Source organism: Lutra lutra, chromosome 12 (assembly GCF_902655055.1).
Source record: "Lutra lutra chromosome 12, mLutLut1.2, whole genome shotgun sequence".
NCBI classification, from domain to species: domain Eukaryota; kingdom Metazoa; phylum Chordata; class Mammalia; order Carnivora; family Mustelidae; genus Lutra; species Lutra lutra.
This window is the reverse complement of record NC_062289.1, coordinates 25241882-25262765: the sequence shown is the minus strand read 5'-3', so window position 1 is coordinate 25262765 and position 20884 is coordinate 25241882. Positions and strand designations below refer to the sequence as shown.

General features: G+C 40.7%; 1 protein-coding gene across 2 annotated transcripts in view; it reads right to left on the bottom strand.

The window, feature by feature from the left end:
- DYM (dymeclin) overlaps window positions 1–20884 on the bottom strand; it is a 349065-nt gene that overhangs the window by 301279 nt on the left and 26902 nt on the right. For both annotated transcript variants that reach the window (XM_047696791.1, XM_047696790.1), the window contains exon 2: window positions 13238–13429. In XM_047696791.1, coding sequence (XP_047552747.1) covers window positions 13238–13377 — 140 coding nt within the window. In that variant the 5' untranslated portion in view covers window positions 13378–13429. The remainder of the gene's footprint in view (window positions 1–13237; window positions 13430–20884) is intronic.

The following is a 20884-nucleotide window of genomic DNA, read 5'->3' as shown; positions in this document are numbered from 1 at the left end:
AAACTGCATATAAATTTATTATAGCAGTTTTTAATGCACCAAGCAGAACCAAAAAGGTGTTTATATTCATGTGATTCACAGACAATCCTAAATGTTGTCATTCAACTGCCAAAACGAAAGGAACTATAACTATTAAAACGTCAAAGTTTCAGCAGCCACCATGCAAGATAATATTGTCTTTATTTTCTCAAGAAAGGAACAGAAAAAAAATGACTTCAAAATCCAGATTCCAAACAACACACCGAGAAAAGCAAAGAAGGGAGCATCTGCAATAAAACGCACTTGCCCCTTACTTTAATGTTTTAAACAAGGTTAGTTATATTGCCCCCATTTAAACTGGTAGTTTGAAGGAGTCATCAACCCGGACCAAACTCAACGAATCTTCGAAAGGGATCTTGCACAGAAAGGTATCAATGAAAGAACAGGAAATAAAGGTTTTTAACTCAAGATGTAAAAACTGAACTTCTTTGGGGCCCTCAACTGGAGAAAATAAGATGCCAAAAAAAGAAATCTCAAATTATTTCTTCCCTCAGTCAAACAGTGAGGACGTGCAAACATCTGATGGAAGAAACGGAGTTGAGGAGGCGGTCAGTGGCCCCCCCAGGCCCACCTCAACAGCACAGCAGACGGCTTCACCTTGAGAGGTGCTCATAAGACCGCACAGCAAGTACACCAAAGAGAATAAAAACACAGCCGTGGAGACAGGCCTCAAAAATTCAAAGAAAAAAATAGTTTTACAATGACTGAATAGTTTCTGTCAGTTAAAAACTTGTGACCGAATTCAATAAAGTCTCTTTTCCTGTTTCTCAGCTGAGGAAACAGATCAAGGACCTCTGAGAAAAGATCATTCAGGCAGCTCCTTGGGAACAGAGAGAAGCCCCACTCCACGCAAGACAAGGTTAAAACACCAGACTATCCAGCCACTTGCGTGACTTAAGCGTAAATAATGTAATCATTATCTTTACGTTGTGAATAAGGGCACTCGAACATTAAAGTACCAGCGCTTGGGACATACTGGGCTTTGAAAGTGCTTAAAAATGTGAACAGATAATCGGGTGATTCTCTACTCAAAGACTTGTAGTTAGATACGGCAGGTCTTTAACTGTTATTTGAAGCTCAGTCTGGATAATGCTTCCAAGTGGAGACTGTGTAGCAGGACGGTCAACAGATTCCATGTCCACAGCTTCAGAATCTGGATTTAAATCTGGTCGGCACCAGCTGTGAACTGTGTGATCCTGGACAACCCCCAGGTCTCTGCGTCCTCGCCTGCAGTCCCTACATCACAGACCTGATGGGAGATGTACACAGGGACAGGCCTTGAGGGCAAAGAGCGAGCACTGGGCTACACAGTGAGCACTCAGTTAAGAACCGCTGAATTAACCATCATGTTTGCGTTAGAAAGTCTTTTGGCTGAATACACGCATTTTTTTATAATGTAAGAGGGATCCCCGAAAAAAAAATCAGACTGGTAACTGGAACCTAACAACTGCACAGAAATGGCGAACTGGAGCACCTGAGTGGCACAGTCGATTAAGCACCTGACTCTTGATGTCAGCTGAGTTGTGATCTCAGGGTCATGAGATCGAGCCCCATCTCGGGCTCCGTGCTCAGTGAGGAGTCTGCTGGAGACATTCTCTCTCTCTCTCTCTGCCCTCCCCCATGTGCACTTTCCCTCTAAAATAACTTGTTTAAAAATTTTTTTATTAAAAAATAGAGTTTAAAGAAATGTGTAAGTACAACAAACTGAAATTTTAAAAACATGATGTGATGTGGTATGTACATATTATGGATACCATTCAGCTTTAAAAGGAAATGGAGGGGCGCCTGGGTGGCTCAGTGGGTGAAGTATTTGCCTTTGGCTCAGGTCATGATTCCAGCGTCCTGGGATCGAGCCCAGCATCTGGCTCCCTGCTCAGCGGGGATTCTGCTTCTCCCTCTACACCACTCCTCCCCCCACACTTGTGTGCTCTCTCTCGCTCACTCTCTCTAAAACATAAAATCTTAGGGGCGCCTGGGTGGCTCAGTGGGTTAAGCCGCTGCCTTCGGCTCAGGTCATGATCTCGGGGTCCTGGGATCGAGTCCCGAATCGGGCTCTCTGCTCAGCAGGGAGCCTGCTTCCCTTCCTCTCTCTCTGCCTGCCTCTCTGCCTACTTGTGATCTCTGTCTGTCAAATAAATAAATAAAATCTTTAAAAAAAAAAAAAACATAAAATCTTAAAAAAAAAAAAAAGGTGGGGGGTATAGACACGTGCTACTACATGGATGAACCTTAGAATTCTGCTACGTGAAAGAAACCAGACACAACATGACAGATACTACATGGTTCCATTTATATGAGGTGCCTAGAATAGACAACTTCATAGAGACAGAAAGTAGACCAGAGGGCCCCAGGGGCTGGGGAAAAGAGGAGTCAGGAGTTATTATTTAATGGGTACAGAGTTTCTGTCTGAAATGATGAAAAAGTTCTGGAAATGGACACTGATGATGACCATAACTAGGAATGTACTTAATGCCACTGAATCACACATTTAAAAATGGCTACAACAGTAAATTTCATGTTATGTAAATTTTCCCATAATAAAACAAACTATGCAAGTAAAATCTTTCCATACATTATAGGAGAGTAAGTAAATTATAACAGACGCATCTCAATTCTCAAATATCAACATGAAAACATGCTCATCTCTGGACTATCATGCAACAAAAAAAAATCTCTAACACGGCCAAAAGTTCCCTTGCTCACTGTTTGCCTTTTACCACTCCTCTAACAAGCAGGACTTACTTCTGCTGCGGGTCCATATTCATACTTGCTATTCCTCTTCCTGGAATACTCTTTCCCCAGAATTTGCATGGCTCAGTCCCTGATTTTGCTCATGTCTCTGCTGCTTCCCTGCAGACCCTCTATCTAAAGATATCTAAGGAAACCTCCTGCTTCTATCTGCTCCCATTCTGTCACTCTGCATGACCTTGCTCTTAGTTTTCTTCACTGCACTTGGCACTTTCAGAAATGATTTTACAGATTTATTTCCTTTCTTATTGCCCATCTCCTCCACTAAAATGCAAGCTGCAAGAGGGCAGCTTCATTCCTCAAGTTCACTGAAAGATTTCCAGCTCCTAAAAATAGTGCCTGGGAAATAGGGGGCTTTTGATAACTATTTTTTTGGTAAATAAAATTTTTAAATTCCCATTTACTGGAAAAGAAATATGTCATACAGAATACTTTTTTTTTTTAAGATTTTATTTATTTATTGGACAGAAGAGAGAGATCACAAGCAGGCAGAGAGGCAGGCAGAGAGGGGGAAGCAGGCTCCCTGTTGAGCAGAGAGCCCGATGCGGGGCTCAATCCCAGGACCCTGAGATCATGACCTGAGCCAAAGGCAGAGGTTCAACCCACTGAGCCACCCAGGAGCCCCCAAAATACATTATTTTTAAGTTGCATAATAATAATAGAGTTTGATCCCATATTTGTAGGAGAAAAAAGGCAGATATAAATAAACATGACTATCTGTAGGTATGTGCATTGTAAAAAGTATGGGAGAATATATTCTAAATATCAACAGTGACATTCTCTATGTGATGAGAACACATGACCATTTTCCCTTTTGTTTTATTTTCTAACTTTCCTACAATGAAAGATTTGTGTGATTAAACAAAAAAAAAAGATGATTTTTTACCAGCAAAGCAACTACTATAAACTCACTCCCCTTAAACAGTTAGAGATATGCATAATGACTTGGCTACTATTAAGTTCATCAGAGTTTTACATTTAATCACAAAAAAAGAAACGACCAAAAAGTCCAAACATTAGTTAAATAAATTACTGTCCTCTGTAAGACAGAATATTGTACAGCCGTTTAAAATCTGTATTGTAGGGGGCGCCTGGGTGGCTCAGTGGGTTAAAGCCTCTGCCTTCGGCTCAGGTCATGATCCCAGGGTCCTGGGATCGAGCCCCATATCGGGCTCTCTGCTCAGCAGGGAGCCTGCTTCCCCCTCTCTCTCTGCCTGCCTCTCTGCCTACTTGTGATCTCTGTCTGTCAAATAAATAAATAAAATCTTTAAAAAAATAAAAATAAAAAATAAAATCTGTATTGTAGGAAAATAATGACATGAGGAAAATGTAAGTTAAAGAACACGAAGAATACGACGCATTTTTTTTTTAAGATGTTATTTATTTGAGAGTTAGTGGGCAAGAAAGCAGGAGCGAGAGCACAAGCAGGGGGAGGAACAGAGGGAGAAGGAGAAGCAGGCTCCCCACTGAGCAAGGAGCCGGACCCCGGGACTCCATCCCCAGGACTCCAGGATCACCACTGGAGTAGAAGGCAAACACTTAACCAACTGAGCCACTCAGGCGCCCCCTGATGCAAACATTTTATATGAGAGAACTGATAGCATATACACCAAAATGTTAATAATGGTTACTTCTTATTTCTTTTCTTTTTCTTTTTTTTAAGTAGGCTCCAGGCCCAGCGTGAGCCCAACACGGGGCTTGAACTCAGGACCCTGAAATCAAGACCTGAGCTGACTGACATCAAGAGTCAGATGTTTAACCAACTGAGCCACCCAAGCACCTCAATAACGGTTACTTCTTATCGCTATTATTTTTACCTTTTTTGCCTTTGTGCTTTGCTGTATGCAAAGGTACCAAAAGCAAACACACATTACTTTAGTATTCAAAAACATGAGCTTAAGTGACCGTGTTGACAGTGCCAAAAATCGCCTTCTTGCCTTGTTTGAGCGCCATCTAGTGCTCAGGACACGTAATACCATTTTCACAATGCAGTCGAGGTTTCTACAGGAACTCTTTACAAACAGGGCATTATGTAAGCACAGAGACAAATATCACTATGCTCTGTGTCTGGCCTGATTTCTACAACTGAACAACTGACTCAAAAGAGTCAGAGGATTTCTGATCTTTAGGATAAAGTAGTTATCAGAAAAATTGGTCACATTTCTTTTTTTCATCCCTCAAATATTTTAGGCTAACTCTGAAGACAGACTAACTCCTTGAAGAAGTGGAAACTCAGACACTGTACATGCATTATGGTGTTTAATCTAGATGGTAGGCATTATTTCCATTTTACAGAAGCATCAAAAGGCCCAGTGAGATGAAGCAGCTTGCCTAGATTCACAAAGCTGGTGAGTAGCGGAGCTGAGATGTAAGATGAAGTTGGGCTGCTCCAAAATCCATGCTCTCCCAACACGCTTCGCTGTCTCCATTCTTTACAAGTCACCAAAAAAAATCAATGCATCTTTTAGGAAAATTATTCTCATTCTCAATTAGCATACATGCATGTGGGCCTCTAAAAAAACAAAACCAACACACAGACCAAAAGCAGAAACACAATCATAAATACAGAGAACTGGTGGTTGCCAGAGGGGAGGGAGGCGGAGGGATAGATGAAATACTGAAGGAGATTAAGAGGTTTAAACTTTCAGTTATAAAATAAATAAATCATGGGATGAAAAGTATAGCAGAAAACATAATCAAGAATATTATAATGACATATGGTGACAGATGGTGACTACACGTTGAGGCGAGCACTGCTCAATGCATAGAATACTGAATCACTATGTTATACATCTAAAACTAGTATAATGTTGTATGTCAACTACATTTCAATAAAAATTAAATATATAAGCTATTACTATATTCCGGAGTGTTGCTCTCAAATCTAGAACTGTAAGCTCATTAAGCATTTACGTTCAAATCAAGTATCAATTTAAAACAAAAGAACAGGGCGCTTGGGTGGCTCAGTGGGTTAAGTTGCTGCCTTCGGCTCAGGTCATGATCCCAGAGTCCTGAGATCGAGTCCCGCATCGGGCTCGCTGCTCAGCAGGAAGCCTGCTTCCCTTCCTCTCTCTCTGCCTGCCTCTCTGCCTACTTGTGATCTCTCTCTGTCAAATAAATAAATAAAATCTTTAAAAAAAATAAATAAATAAATAAATAAATAAAACAAAAGAACATTTAAAACACACTGTGCTATCTACTCTTCTGTTGGCTATCTACTCTTCTGTTGGCCACTCAGTTCCATGAGGACAGCTGCCTGCCCTACTTTCTCCTTTCCTGCTCCTTCCAATCTAACATCCAGCCCACCCAAAAAGTAATGTCCCTAAAATAATACTTTCACTAAATCCACTAAACAAGAACCTACAGTTCTAATCCTCAGCTTTCTAATAGGTGTGGCAAAAAAAATAAGCACCCTTCTCCAGGTCACCAGACCTGGGCAGCCCCATCACTTCACCCTGCAACACCATGAATCATGTTGGGAAGTGCTTTCAGTGATCCGTAAAATCCGTTCCCAACCTATTACACTTGTTTCTCATACTTTGCCAACACAAACTAGAAGAATTAATGGAAGTCATTTGGTCATACTTTACTCAAAGCACAAGAATCACTTTTTTCTTTTTTTTAAGTAGTCTCCACACCCAGCATGGAGCCCAGCTGGGGGCTTGAACTCACAACCCCGAGATCAAAACCTGAGCTGAGATCAAGAGTTGGATGCTTAATCGACTAAGCCCCCCAGGTGCCCTCATAAGAATCATGTGTACGCAGCTATTCACTGTGGCATTTGTTTGCAATGTAGTAACAAAATGCTGGAAGCAATCCAAATGGTTAAACTATATGGCTGTAGTAATTTTGGTATATTCAGGGATGATATGCTATGCCTTCATCAAAAAGAATGAGGAAGCTAATACATAGAAGGTTCTCCAAAATACAATCAAAGGAAAAAGCACAAAGTGCAAAAGCATATGTAATACATATTATCATCTACAACAAAGGGGAATGTATGTGCATGTGTTTGTAAATGCACGTGCTATGGTCTGAATGTTTGTGTCCCCCACCATAATATATATGTTGAAATACTAACCCCCTAAAGTGATGGTATTAGTAGGTGGGCCTTTGGGGTGATTAAGTCATGAGGATGAAACCCTCACACATGGGATCAGTACCATTACTAGAAAGGCCCCCAGAGAGCTTGCTCACCCCTCCTGCCAAGTGAAGAACAGAGAAGGTACTGGCTGTGCACCAGGAGAAGGACCCTTACCCACTCATGCTGGTACTACAACCTCAGACTTCTGGTCTCCAGGACTGTGAACAATAAACTCTATTTGTTTTTAAGCTACCCAGTCAGTGGTATTTTATTAGAGCGGCCTCAACAGACTAAAAAAACAGGAAACGTCCCTTGAAAGTACAGTTAAGATGTCTGGTAATATTGGTTGCCTCTGGGGAAGAGAACTAGACATACTGGAGGACAGAGGAAAGAGAGACTTCCGTCACTTTTTAACCTCTAAGTCTTTTGAATTTTGGACAAGAATGTGTTATCAGGTGCCTGGATGGCTCAGTTGGTTAAGTATCCGACTCTTGATTTCGGCTCAGGTCATTATCTTGGGGTTGTGAGATCGAGCCCCGTGTGGAGTTCCATGCGCAGTGGAGAGTTTGCTTGAGATTCTCTCCCCCTCCCTCTGCCCTACCCCTGTGCTCACAAGCACTCTCTTGCTCTCTCTCTCAAATAAATCTCTAAAAAATAAAGAATGTGGGGCGCCTGGGTGGCTCAGTTGGTTAGGCGTCTGCCTTCAGCTCGAATCATGATCCCAGGGTCTGGGGATCGAGTCCCACACTGAGCTCCCTGCTCAGTGGGGAGCCTGCTTCTCCTTCTCCCCATGCTTGTTCTCTCTCTCGCTCACTCTCTCACACACAAATAAATAAAATCTTTTAAAAAATTAAAAAATAATGTATTATCTTTTCAGACAAAAATAAATTATAATTTTTAAAACTCCATCTATAGACACAACGGTTCTTCCATTTCTTCACACCACCTGCCAATGCCAGAGGAGGCTCTAACCACAAGACAGGCCCCTGTGATCAACATTTTCCTCAGGCAGGCTCGTGTCCCACTGGTCCACACCCACACACAGAACTGTGTCCTGCCTCACTGCCTCTGTCCATGCTCTTTTCAGAGGCATTTGAGTTCTCTCTTTCCTTTTCTCTCCCTTTCTAAATCATTCACCTCAACTGGGGCTCTGTTCACATTCCAACACCTCCAGAACACTTTCCAGGACCCCATAATCGTGACTATCCTACATGGTTATCCATGTACCTTCTAACACTGTTTGTTTGGAACATGACAACTGATCCTGTAACTGAATTATTAAAAAAAAAAAAAACACTGAAGAAGTAATACCGTGGACTCTGAACAATGCAGGGGTTGGGAGCACCAACTCCCGCAAAGTAGAAAATCCACATTTAACTTCTGACCCAGAACTTAACCTCTAATAGCCTAATGTTTACCAGAAGCCTTACCAGTAACATTCAGTAGACTACCACATATTATGTATATGTATATATATACTGTATTCTTATAGTAAATTTAGCTAGAGAAAAGATTATGCCATTAAGAAAATCATAAGGAAAATATATTTACAGTACTCTAATTGCAGTACAGTACCGTACCGCATTTTTTGGTAAAAGATCCACATTTAAGTGCACCTGCAGAGTTCAAGTCTGTGTTGTTCAAGGGTCAACTGTAATTTCTGCTGAAGGAGTAATGACCACAGGTGATGCAGTTAGGGTATCTAACAAAATGAAAGCCTGATCTTAGCCTTTCTACTGAAAATCTTTCAGCGGTTCCCACTGATACCAGGACAAAATTGAAACTGCTTAATATTTTCTACAAGGCCCCTCAAATCGGCCAAACCCCCACCCCTCACTTCTTCAGTTTTGCACACCTGCCACGTTCTTCCTCACCACTGGGAGACTCTGCGGCTCCCCTACTGTGCCAGTCCTCCCCTACTCCCGCCCCCTTCCCTCTGGCTCAGGACTCTGAGCATCACTCCTGCTTTGGCTGCCTCCTGAAAGGAGTACTGGCTGAGGGACACAGGGGTGGGAAGGAGGCTTTCATTAAACATCCTTTGGTACCTTCTGGGATTTGAGCCAGAAGTGAAACAAACCTATGCCACTTCCTCCTGAAAATCTGTGACTCACCCTGTCCGATTCTAACTCAGACACTGAGCTCCTGCTACTGCTGTGCTCATGCTTCCCTGTACTACTTCTATAACAGCTTTTACCATAGTTCACTGTACTCATCTATTGGTTTATAGGTAGATTATAAGTCCTTGGAGGGCAAGAGACTCGACCTAGTTCTTCACTATATCCTGAGAAGCAAGTGAATAAATAATAGCTTATAAACAGTGAAAGGTCATCTGGCCCAGTTGCTCTCAGCGACAAGCATGACACATATTACAAATGCGATAAGCACACACCATACACTCACGTAGGGATATTCGGATGCCCACGAACCAAAAAAATAATAAGCATAGTTCTGTTTCTTGTTCTTGCTGCTATTATTTAGTAATCTATAAATGTACAAAATCAACCATGCAAGTAATTTAAAAATATTTTATAAGAAAAATAAACAGCATATTAAACTTAACTCTTAAATTAACCTTGATTTCATTTCAGACTTTTGCTTCACAAGTAATTTTTTTTTTTAAGATTTTATTTATTTATTTGTCAGAGAGAGAGAGGGAGAGAGAGCAAGCACAGGCAGACAGAATGGCAGGCAGAGGCAGAGGGAGAAGCAGGCTCCCTGATGAGCAAGGAGCCCGATGTGGGACTCAATCCCAGGACGCTGGGATCATGACCTGAGCCGAAGGCAGCTGCTTAACCAACTGAGCCACCCAGGCGTCCCACAAGTAATTTTTTTTAAAGATTTTATTTATTTGACAGACAGAGATCACAAGGAGGCAGAGAGGCAGGCAGAGAGAGAGAGGAGGAAGCAGACTCCCCACTGAGCAGAGAGCCCTATGTGGGGCTCAATCCCAGGATCCTGGGACCATGACCTGAGCCGAAGGCAGAGGCTATAACCCACTGAGCCACCCAGAAGCCCTCACAAGTAATTTTAATAAAGTGAAAAGTTAAAAAACTACTGAAGAGTCTACACAGGATTTTGCAACCATGCCTGGAAACGCTAACAAAGTCTGATTACTCTAGTGCCAACAGTAATTTATAGTAAGGAAGAATTAGATTAGTCCTAAAGGCCTTATAGTTTCCAAAATATTGGCAGACACCAGTTTTTGGCTGCAAGAATGGGCTGCACTTGAAAACCGCACATATGGGTCCAAGGAGTTCCAGAAGTGAGCAATCAAAAACGTCTAGGTTCAGAGATTCACCTCCATCCTGAGTCATTCACAAACTTGGTATTTCCATCCCTGCCTCTGTCAATGAGATGGCACCTGCCAGCTCAGAGTCAAGGTCCTACAGGTCACACGTCCAACACCAGCACTGAGGGGGTAGGAGTCTCAAACCAAGTGACAGAGGGGCGCCACCACAAGTGAAGCCCCTGGGACTCTTCCCCCCACACCTGCCAAATGCAATGTGTTCACTTTCTGCTTTTCACACTTTCTGAGATTCCTGCAATACTTTTCTGCGTAAACTAGGGTGAATTAAGAAAAAGGAACAATGTCCAAAAGAATAAATACATGAGAGCAGCAGATTTTCGAGAAAGAGCAGGAATTAACCAAGCAAACTAGAGAGCCATGGTAATTCAAACTGTGAGGCAAACTCCAGAGGTTTAAGAAATAGACAAAAACGGCTAAGACCTTATTCATATCACTGTTTCTTAAGCAATCCATCCTGCCCCTAGTACTCCAAAGTGCCAGCTCGGCATAAGTACGTGGACACACGACACACTCTTCTTCTCCAAAAGTACTTGGCTGGGGGGGTGGGGGGGCACCTGGGTGGCTCAGTGGGTTAAGCCTCTGCCTTCGGCTTGGGTCATGATCCTGAGGTCCTGGGATCGAGCTTCGTTTCGGGCTCTCTACTCAGCGGGGAGCCTGCTTCCCTCTCTCTCTCTGACTGCCTCTCTGCCTACTTGTGATCTCTGTCAAATGAATAAATAAAATCTTTAAAAACAAACAAACAAAAGTACTTGGCTATTATTTTCTTTCCTTTGCCACTTAAGTTTTAGAATCAGCTTACCAAGATCTCTCCACCTCACTCCCCCCAACCCCCAATAAAAGCTGTTGGGAGGGGCGCCTGGGTGGCTCAGTGGGTTAAGCCGCTGCCTTCGGCTCAGGTCATGATCTCAGAGTCCTGGCATCGAGCCCCGCATAGGGCTCTCTGCTCAGCAGGGAGCCTGCTTCCTCCTCTCTCTCTGCCTGCCTCTCTGCCTGCTTGTGATCTCTCTCTGTCAAATAAATAAATAAAATCTTAAAAAAAAAAAAAGCTGTTGGGATTTTAACTGGAATTGCCTTCTCTACAGGTCAACCGCGGAAGAACTGATGTTTTAATGACAGTCTTCGAAATCTTTAAATGTGGTATCACTCTTCATTTAGTTAAGTCTTCTGTATTGTCTTTCAGAAGACACTGCACTGCAGTTTACATAAGTGAGAAGAGAATTTGTTTTGACACAAATGATGCGGTCTCTCTCTGACCTTTTTTCTCTTAGTGTTATTTCAATAGGAGCAGCAGTACTCAGTGACAACCCCTCAAAATTTGCTGACACTACAGCTGGCTTCAGTTTGACCTCTCCTGCCCCTCCACAGCATCTTTAATTTTCCAAGGATCTCAGAAGCAGTAGTAAGTAGTTGCTTTATATAATGTGCAACTAATCCGTGCTATCCCATGAACTGCAAACTAAGGGAAACTCCTGAGGCCCAATCCAGCTGTAGGAGTTAGAAATTAAACTTTATTGCCAAAATATATAAATAGCACAAAAAGGAAATGCCAATAATCCTTAATCCTTAAACACATAAAAACAGGCACTGTTTTCACTAAAAAGAGGCAAATTGAAACCATAAGGACTACAATACACATACATACATAGATTTTTCTTTTCTTTTAATTCACCATCAAAAAGAGAAAGAGACAACCTTCCAAGCCTGGGATTAAGGGAGAGGGAAAGTACTTGTCACTATTATACTATTTTCATTAAACTGGTAAAGGAACAGAATTAAGTGCTTACGCTTATTTAATAATATAGTAAAAACTGTATTTTATATAACCTAAATGGATGAAGGAAAGCTCTTCTTTACAGAAAAGTTCCACTTAATAAATGTACAAGAAATGACTAAATTAGAAATATCACCATTTTGTAATTTCTTAAGAAACAGGTAATTCAGACCAAAATCATCAACATTCTCAAATCTCTGAGCAAATTTAGTATAACCACACATTTTCTGTGTCCTGATGTAATACAGTACAAAGTATATAAAATCACTCATATAATACTCTTACCAAGACTGTTTAAATTTTATCAAGCCTTTAAATCTGTCCTCCAGTTTACAGAAAACAAAAAAAATTTTTTTTTAAAAGTTATGGTATGAGAAGCAATCAAGTAAATCAAGAAGGTAGAACATTCTACAGAAAAACAGACCCAATTTGTTCTTAATAGCACAGGAAAAAAACCTGTGGCAGGGGCTGGAGAGTGAGTACCTCTATTCTACAGACGTTTAGGAAATATACCAAATGCACCGTACCCACCTTATTTGGTTCCTAATGTTAGCAACCATTATAAAACAATGGGGGAAATGTCAATATGGACTGGGTAGGAGGACTTATTGTTAATTTTGTTAGGTCTAATAATGGTATTAAGTCACAGAAGAAAATGTCCTTATTTTACTTTAAAATATTTTAGAGGGGCGCCTGGGTGGCTCAGTGGGTTAAAGCCTCTGCCTTCAGCTCAGGTCATGATCTCAGGATCCTGGGATCGAGCCCCACATCGGGCTCTCTGCTCAGCATGGAGTCTGCTTCTCCCTCTCTCTCCCCTCTCTCTGCCACTTCCTCTGCTTGTGAGCTGGCCCGCTCTCTCTCCCTCTCTCTGTCAAATAAATACATAAAATCTTAAAAAAAAAAAATACATTTTACTTAACTGTGGGAGGAAAATGCAAGGGACAGCAGCAGAAAAAATAAAAAACAAGGTATGTGTAGGATGCTAGCACTTGTATTCAAACAATTTTCTAAAACTACATGCGATAAATGCTTAAGTAACCTTGTACTATTCTAGAGATTCAAAAGAAAATGCTATGAGGAATCATCTCTGGGGAAGGGAGGTGGCTGGGTGGAAGAAAAGAGAAAAATGTATTTTCTACTTGCATCTCTTTATTTTCTACTGGCGCATGTATGACAGGATAGACTGATGGACAGATAGAACATTAAAAACTTTCTTTTTTTAATAAGCATACCACACAAGTTCATGTGGCCTTCTACATGGATTTTCAATCTCCAAGTAACCTTTTACCTGCTGGTTGGTGCAGGGAAAGAAAACGAGAGAAGCTGATTCCAGAACGGGTCGTTCTCAGAGACAGATTCTGTGCCCGATAACTTTTTTAAGTACTCATTTTTAGGAAGATCACCGATTCTGCTGCTGTTCGATCCCATCTTCTAATCTGGTAGATAACTTGCCCTTAAGCCTTCATTTCCACAAGACAACCTATAAAGAATGAAAAGAAATTTCAAACTTGTTCACAATTAACCATATTTTTCCTATCTTTGACACAAACGTAAGAAAGAAAAAAAAAAACAACGGTAAACTTACTTGAAGAAATCACACTTCTATTTTTTAAATATATTAGACACCAGATACAGAGTTACAAAGGAGGGAACAGGGATAAAATCTGTCTTAGCCAACACATACACAAAAATCTAAGTCTATGCTTGTAGATCTTTGAAAGGGCATACCTCTGCCTAAGAATGTATCTCAAAGCAAATCCCTAACAATGACAACTTATTACAAATTGTCTGAAAATGAGGCTCCTTTACAATGAAGGATGGTGATAGATAAAGACTGGATGTCTTGAATGTCCTCAGAAGGGTACAAGTAGTTGAAGTGATGACCACGTGCTACCTACACTCAGGGGAAAATGAGGCTTGAACTGAGTCACATGCTGAATGAGAAATGGGCTCCCTGTTCCAAAGCAGTCACTTAGTGTCCTTCTCGTTCTGTGGTCACGCACATCAGCATTTGTTGGCATGCCTCTTCTCCTAAACCATTGGTTTTGGTGGTTTTTTGTTGTTTGGGGTTTTTTTTGTTTTTTTTGTGTTTTTTTTTTAATTTTTGTTTTTGTTTTGGAGAGGGTGGGAGACACAGAGGGAAGGGGAGAGAGACAATGCAAAGCAGGCTCCACACCCAGCAGGGAGCCCAACATCAATCTAAGGACCCTGAGATCATGACCTGAGCCCAAACCAAGAGCTGGACGCTTAACCCACTGAGCCACCCAGGCTCTTACCTTTCTACCCCCAATATCTAGATAGCATGTAACAGGCATTCCCTAAGTAGTATGTTGAAGGGAAGAGCAGATGAATAAATGATTAGCATCTTCAATATTTGTTGTAGTTGGTCACTAATGGGAAAACTAATAGTTAAAATACCAATCACTATCTTCATCAAATCACACTTAACCTAGTTCCAAATCATGTTCTATCTCAATTTGTTCAAGAAAAGTCTCTCACTAACGATAAAATGGTGATGAGATGAATAATAAATTACACTATGTTAAAATTACCATTGCAATGAAAGCAAATGATATCCAAAGGAAGCTGGGATCAGATGAGAACTTATATTAGTAGTGACTTACTTTCTTATGTCTGTCCCTCCTTACTCCACAGAGACATTGAAGCCAACATCAGAATTTGGAAGCATGCCTTCCACGTTCTCTTTGGAACTCTGGGACTAGCTTAGGCTCAATTATCTAAAGACACGAGGCTTCCCCAATGCGCAGGGACAGCTGATCTTCTGAATATGAGGGAGAAATACTGATCTGGCTTCTTGTCACCTGCCCCTGAAATCAAGACCACTACTACTTTCCTCTTCCCTGCTCAGGGACAGAGACCCCAAAACCAGAGGCTCCTACTAATCCTCCATATCAAGCCAGCCAACCATAAAGTCTTGATTTTGGTTTAACTTCTCAAATAAGAATTATTAAGCCTAATGAGAAAATGCTACAAAAATATTGTGCAATATATAAATATCTTACCCGTTATAACTTATTCCAGAGCTGTTTTCTATATCTTAAGCAATTTAAAATTAAATTTTTAAATATAATCTTACAATGGGGTACATTACACTAATGAAAGTGAATTAATGAGAGCTACAATTACCAACATGGACAATTCTCAAAAGTGTATCTTTTAAAAAGTGTTACAGAATAACAGACATGATATGATCTCATTTGTAGGATTTTTACAACATGCGAACAATATTATTATGGATATATTCATAGCTACTACAAGTATTAAAACATACATAGGAAAAATACACAAATTCAGAAGAATGCTTTTTACAAAATGTTATCAGGAAAGGCTCAGAGGGGCTTTAGCAGTATCAGTAAATACCTTCTCAAACAGGAAAGGGGAAAGTAATAGAAGGAAAGGGATGAAGCACATGTAGCAAATATATAGTTCTGCTGACAACTGACAGTATGGGGATACCTGGCTGGCTCGGTCAGAAAGCACATGACTCTTGATCTCAGGGTTTTGAGTCTGAGCCCCATGTTGGGTGTAGAGAGTACTTGGGGAAAAAAATAGTAGTAATAAAAGAAACAAAAATGGACATTATATATATGGGTTTTGGCCTATTACCCATCTATTCCTATCATATATATATATATATATATATATATATATATATATATATATTTTAAAAGATGGTTTCTCAATCTCTCAGTAACAATACTGGAAGCTAGATATCAGGGAAGCAACGCTTTTAAAATATTAATAAAAACAATTTAAGCTAGATTTAAATAGCTAGCCAAGCTACCAGTTAAGTATGAAAGTAGAATAAAAGCATATTTAGACTTGCCAAGACTGAAAAAACCTCCCATGGAGAGACTAAACAGCATCCTTCTAAAGAATGAATGGGTCAACCAGGAAATTAAAGAATTGAAAAAATTCATGGAAACAAATGATAATGAAAACACAATGGTTCAAAATCTGTGGGACACAGCAAAGGCAGTCCTCAGAGGAAAATATATAGCGGTACAAGCCTTTCTCAAGAAACAAGAAAGGTCTCAAATACACAACCTAACCCTACACCTAAAGAAGCTGGAGAAAGAACAAGAAAGAAAGCCTAAACCCAGCAGGAGAAGAGAAATCATAAAGATCAGAGCAGAAATCAATGAAATAGAAACCAAAAAAACCATAGAACAAATCAACGAAACTAGGAGCTGGTTCTTTGAAAGAATTAATAAGATTGATAAACCCCTGGCCAGACTTATCAAAAAGAAGAGAGAAAGGACCCAAATAAATAAAATCATGAATGAAAGAGGAGAGATCACAATTACAATACAAACAATTATAAGAACAATTATAAGAAATACAAACAATTATAAGAACATATTATGAGCAACTTGGAGGAGTCAAGATGGCGGAGAAGTAGCCGGCTGAGACTACTTCAAGTAGCGGGAGATCAGCTCAATAGCTTATCTAAAGATTGCAAACACCTACAAATCCAACGGGAGATTGAAGAGAAGAAGAACAGCAATTCTAGAAACAGAAAATCAACCACTATCTGAAAGGTAGGACTGGCGGAGAAGTGAATCCAAAGCGACGGGAAGATAGACCACGGGGGGAGGGGCCGGCTCCCGGCGAGCGGCGGAGCAACGGAGCACAAAATCAGGACTTTTAAAAGTCTGTTCCGCTGAGGGACATCGCTCCAGAGGCTTAACTGGGGTGAAGCCCAGGCGGGGTCAGTGCGGCCTCAGGTCCCGCAGGGTCACAGAAGGATCGGGGGTGTCTGAGTGTCGCAGAGTTTACCGGTATTAGAAGAGGGAAGCCGGCTACAGAGACAGAGCCGAGGAGTGAGCTCTAAACTCGGGTTACCTTGAACCGGTCGCAGGCTCGGTCAGCTCGGAGCGCGGCCGGAGGCCAGGGTGATGGGAGTTATTGGGCGCTGTTCTCTGAGGGCGCACTGAGGAGTGGGGCCCCGGGCTCTCGGCTCCTCTGGGCCGGACACCGGGAGGCCGCCATCTTCATTCCCGTCTTCCAGAACTCTACAGAAAGCGCTCAGGGAACAAAAGCTCCCGAAAGCAAACCCAGCAAACCCGAGCGGATTACTCAGCCCGCCCCGGGTAAGGGCAGTGCAACTCCGCCTGGGGCAAAGACCCTTGAGAATCACTACAACAGGCTCCTCCCCCAGAAGATCAACGGGAAACCCAGCCAGGACCAAGTTCACCTACCAAGGAGTGCAGTTTCAATACCAAGGAGAGCATCGGAATTCTAGAGGAGAAGAAGGCAAAGCACGGAACTCATGGCTTTCTCCCCATGATTCTTTAGCCTTGCAGTTAATTTAATTTTTTTCTTTTTCAATTTTTTTTTCTCTTCTTCTGCTAAATTTTTTTAACTTTTACCGTTTTCTTTTTTAACGTTTTTTAAATAGTTTATCTAATATATATATATATATTTTTTCCTTTTTATATTTTTTATCGGCTTTTTTAAATAGTTTCTTTTTTTTTTCTTTCTGAACCTCTTTTTATCCCCTTTCTCCCCCCTCACGATTTGGGATCTCTTCTGATTTGGCTAAAGGATATTTTCCTGGGGTTGTTGCCACCCTTTTAGTATTCTACTTGCTCCTTCATATACTCTTATCTGGACAAAATGACAAGGCGGAAAAATTCACAACAAAAAAAAAGAACAAGAAGCAGTACCAAAGGCTAGGGACCTAATCAATACAGACATTGGTAATATGTCAGATATAGAGTTCAAAATGATGATTCTCAAGGTTCTAGCCGGGCTTGAAAAAGGCATGGAAGATATTAAAGCAACCCTCTCGGGAGATATAAAAGCCCTTTCTGGAGAAATAAAAGAACTAAAATCTAACCAAGTTGAAATAAAAAAAACTATTAATGAGGTGCAATCAAAAATTGAGGCTCTCACTGCTAGGATAAATGAGGCAGAAGAAAGAATTAGCAATATAGAAGACCAAATGACAGAGAATAAAGAAGCTGAGCAAAAGAGGGACAAACAGCTACTGGACCACGAGGGGAGAATTCGAGAGATAAGTGACACCATAAGACGAAACAACATTAGAATAATTGGGATTCCAGAAGAAGAGGAAACAGAGAGGGGAGCAGAAGGTATGTTGGAGAGAATTTCCCTAATATGGCAAAGGGAACAAGCATCAAAATCCAGGAGGTTCAGAGAACCCCCCTCAAAATCAATAAGAATAGGTCCACATCCCGTCACCTAATAGTAAAATTGACAAGTCTTAGTGACAAAGAAAAGATCCTGAAAGCAGCCCGGGAAAAGAAGTCTGTAACGTACAATGGTAAAAATATTAGCTTGGCAGCAGACTTATCCACAGAGACCTGGCAGGCCAGAAAGAGCTGGCATGATATATTCAGAGTACTAAATGAGAAAAACATGCAGCCAAGAATACTATATCCAGCTAGGCTATCATTGAAAATAGAAGGAGAGATTAAAAGCTTCCAGGACAAACAAAAACTGAAAGAATTTGCAAATACCAAACCAGCTCTACAGGAAATATTGAAAGGGGTCCTCTAAGCAAAGAGACACCCTCAAAGTAGTAGATCAGAAAGAAACAGAGACGATATACAATAACAGTCACCTTACAGGCAATACAATGGCACTAAATTCATATCTCTCAATACTTACCCTGAATGTTAATGGGCTAAATGCCCCAATCAAAGACACAGGGTATCAGAATGGATCAAAAAACAAAACCCATCTATATGTTGCCTACAAGAAACTCATCTTAAACCCGAAGACACCTCCAGGTTTAAAGTGAGGGGGTGGAAAAGAATTTACCATGCTAATGGACATCAGAAGAAAGCAGGAGTGGCAATCCTTATATCAGATCAATTAGATTTTAAGCCAAAGACTATACTAAGAGATGAGGAAGGACACTATATCATACTCAAAGGAACTGTCCAACAAGAAGATCTAACAATTTTAAATATCTACGCCCCTAACGTGGGAGCAGCCAACTATATAAACCAATTAATAACAAAATCAAAGAAACACATCGACAATAATACAATAATAGTAGGGGATTTTAACACTCCCCTCGCTGAAATGGACAGATCATCCAAGCAAAAGATCAACAAGGAAATAAAGGCCTTAAATGACACACTGGACCAGATGGACATCACAGATATTTTCAGAACATTTCATCCCAAAGCAACAGAATACACATTCTTCTCTAGTGCACATGGAACATTCTCCAGAATAGATCACATTCTTGGTCCTAAGTCAAGTCTCAACCGGTATCAAAAGATTGGGATCATTCCCTGCATATTTTCAGACCACAATGCTCTAAAGCTAGAACTCAATAACAAGAGGAAATTTGGAAAGAACCCAAATACATGGAGACTAAACAGCATCCTTCTAAAGAATGAATGGGTCAACCAGGAAATTAAAGAAGAACTGAAAAAATTTATGGAAACAAATGATAATGAAAACACAACAGTTCAGAATCTGTGGGAGACAACAAAGGCAGTCCTGAGAGGAAAATATATAGCGGTACAAGCCTTTCCCAAGAAACAAGAAAGGTCTCAGGTACACAACCTAACCCTACACCTAAAGGAGCTGGAGAAAGAACAAGAAAGAAACCCTACACCCAGCAGGAGAAGAGAAATCATAAAGATCAGAGCAGAAATCAATGAAATAGAAACCAAAAAAACCATAGAACAAATCAACGAAACTAGGAGCTGGTTCTTTGAAAGAATTAATAAGATTGATAAACCCCTGGCCAAACTTATCAAAAAGAAGAGAGAAAGGACCCAAATTAATAAAATCATGGGGAGCCTGCTTCCTCCTCTTTCTCTGCCTGCCTCTCTGCCTGCTTGTGATCTCTCTGTCAAATAAATAAATAAAATCTTAAAAAAATAATAATAAAAAAATAAAATCATGAATGAAAGAGGAGAGATCACAACGAACACCAAAGAAATACAGACAATTATAAGAACATACTATGAGCAACTCTACGCCAACAAATTGGACAATCTGGGAAAAATGGATGCATTCCTAGAGACATAAACTACCACAACTGAACCAGGAAGAAATGGAAAGCCTGAACAGACCCATAACCAGTAAGGAGATTGAAACAGTCATCAAAAATCTCCAAACAAACAAAAGCCCAGGGCCAGATGGCTTCCCGGGGGAATTCTACCACACATTTAAAGAAGAACTAATTCCTATTCTCCTGAAACTGTTCCAAAAAATAGAAATAGAAGGAAAACTTCCAAACTCATTTTATGAGGCCAGCATCACCTTGATCCCAAAACCAGACAAGGATCCCATCAAAAAAGAGAACTACAGACCAATATCCTTGATGAACACAGACGCAAAAATTCTCGCCAAAATACTAGCCAATAGGATTCAACAGTACATTAAAAGGATTATTCACCAAGACCAAGTGGGATTTATTCCAGGGCTGCAAGGTTGGTTCAACATCCGCAAATCAATGTGATACAACACATTAATAAAAGAAAGAACAAGAACCATATGATACTCTCCATAGATGCTGAAAAAGCATTTGACAAAGTATAGCATCCCTTCCTGATCAAAACTCTTCAAAGTGTAGGGATAGACGGCACATACTTCAATATTATCAAAGCCATCTATGAAAAACCCACCGCAGATATCATTCTCAATGGAGAAAAACTGAAAGCTTTTCCGCTAAGGTCAGGAACACGGCAGGGATGTCCGTTATCACCACTGCTATTCAACATAGTACTAGAAGTCCTAGCCTCAGCAATCAGACAACAAAAGGAAATTAAAGGCATCCAAATCGGCAAAGAAGTCAAACTATCACTCTTTGCAGATGATATGATACTATATGTGGAAAACCCAAAAGACTCCACTCCAATACTGCGAGAACTTGTACAGGAACTTAGTAAAGTGTCCGGATATAAAATCAATGCACAGAAAT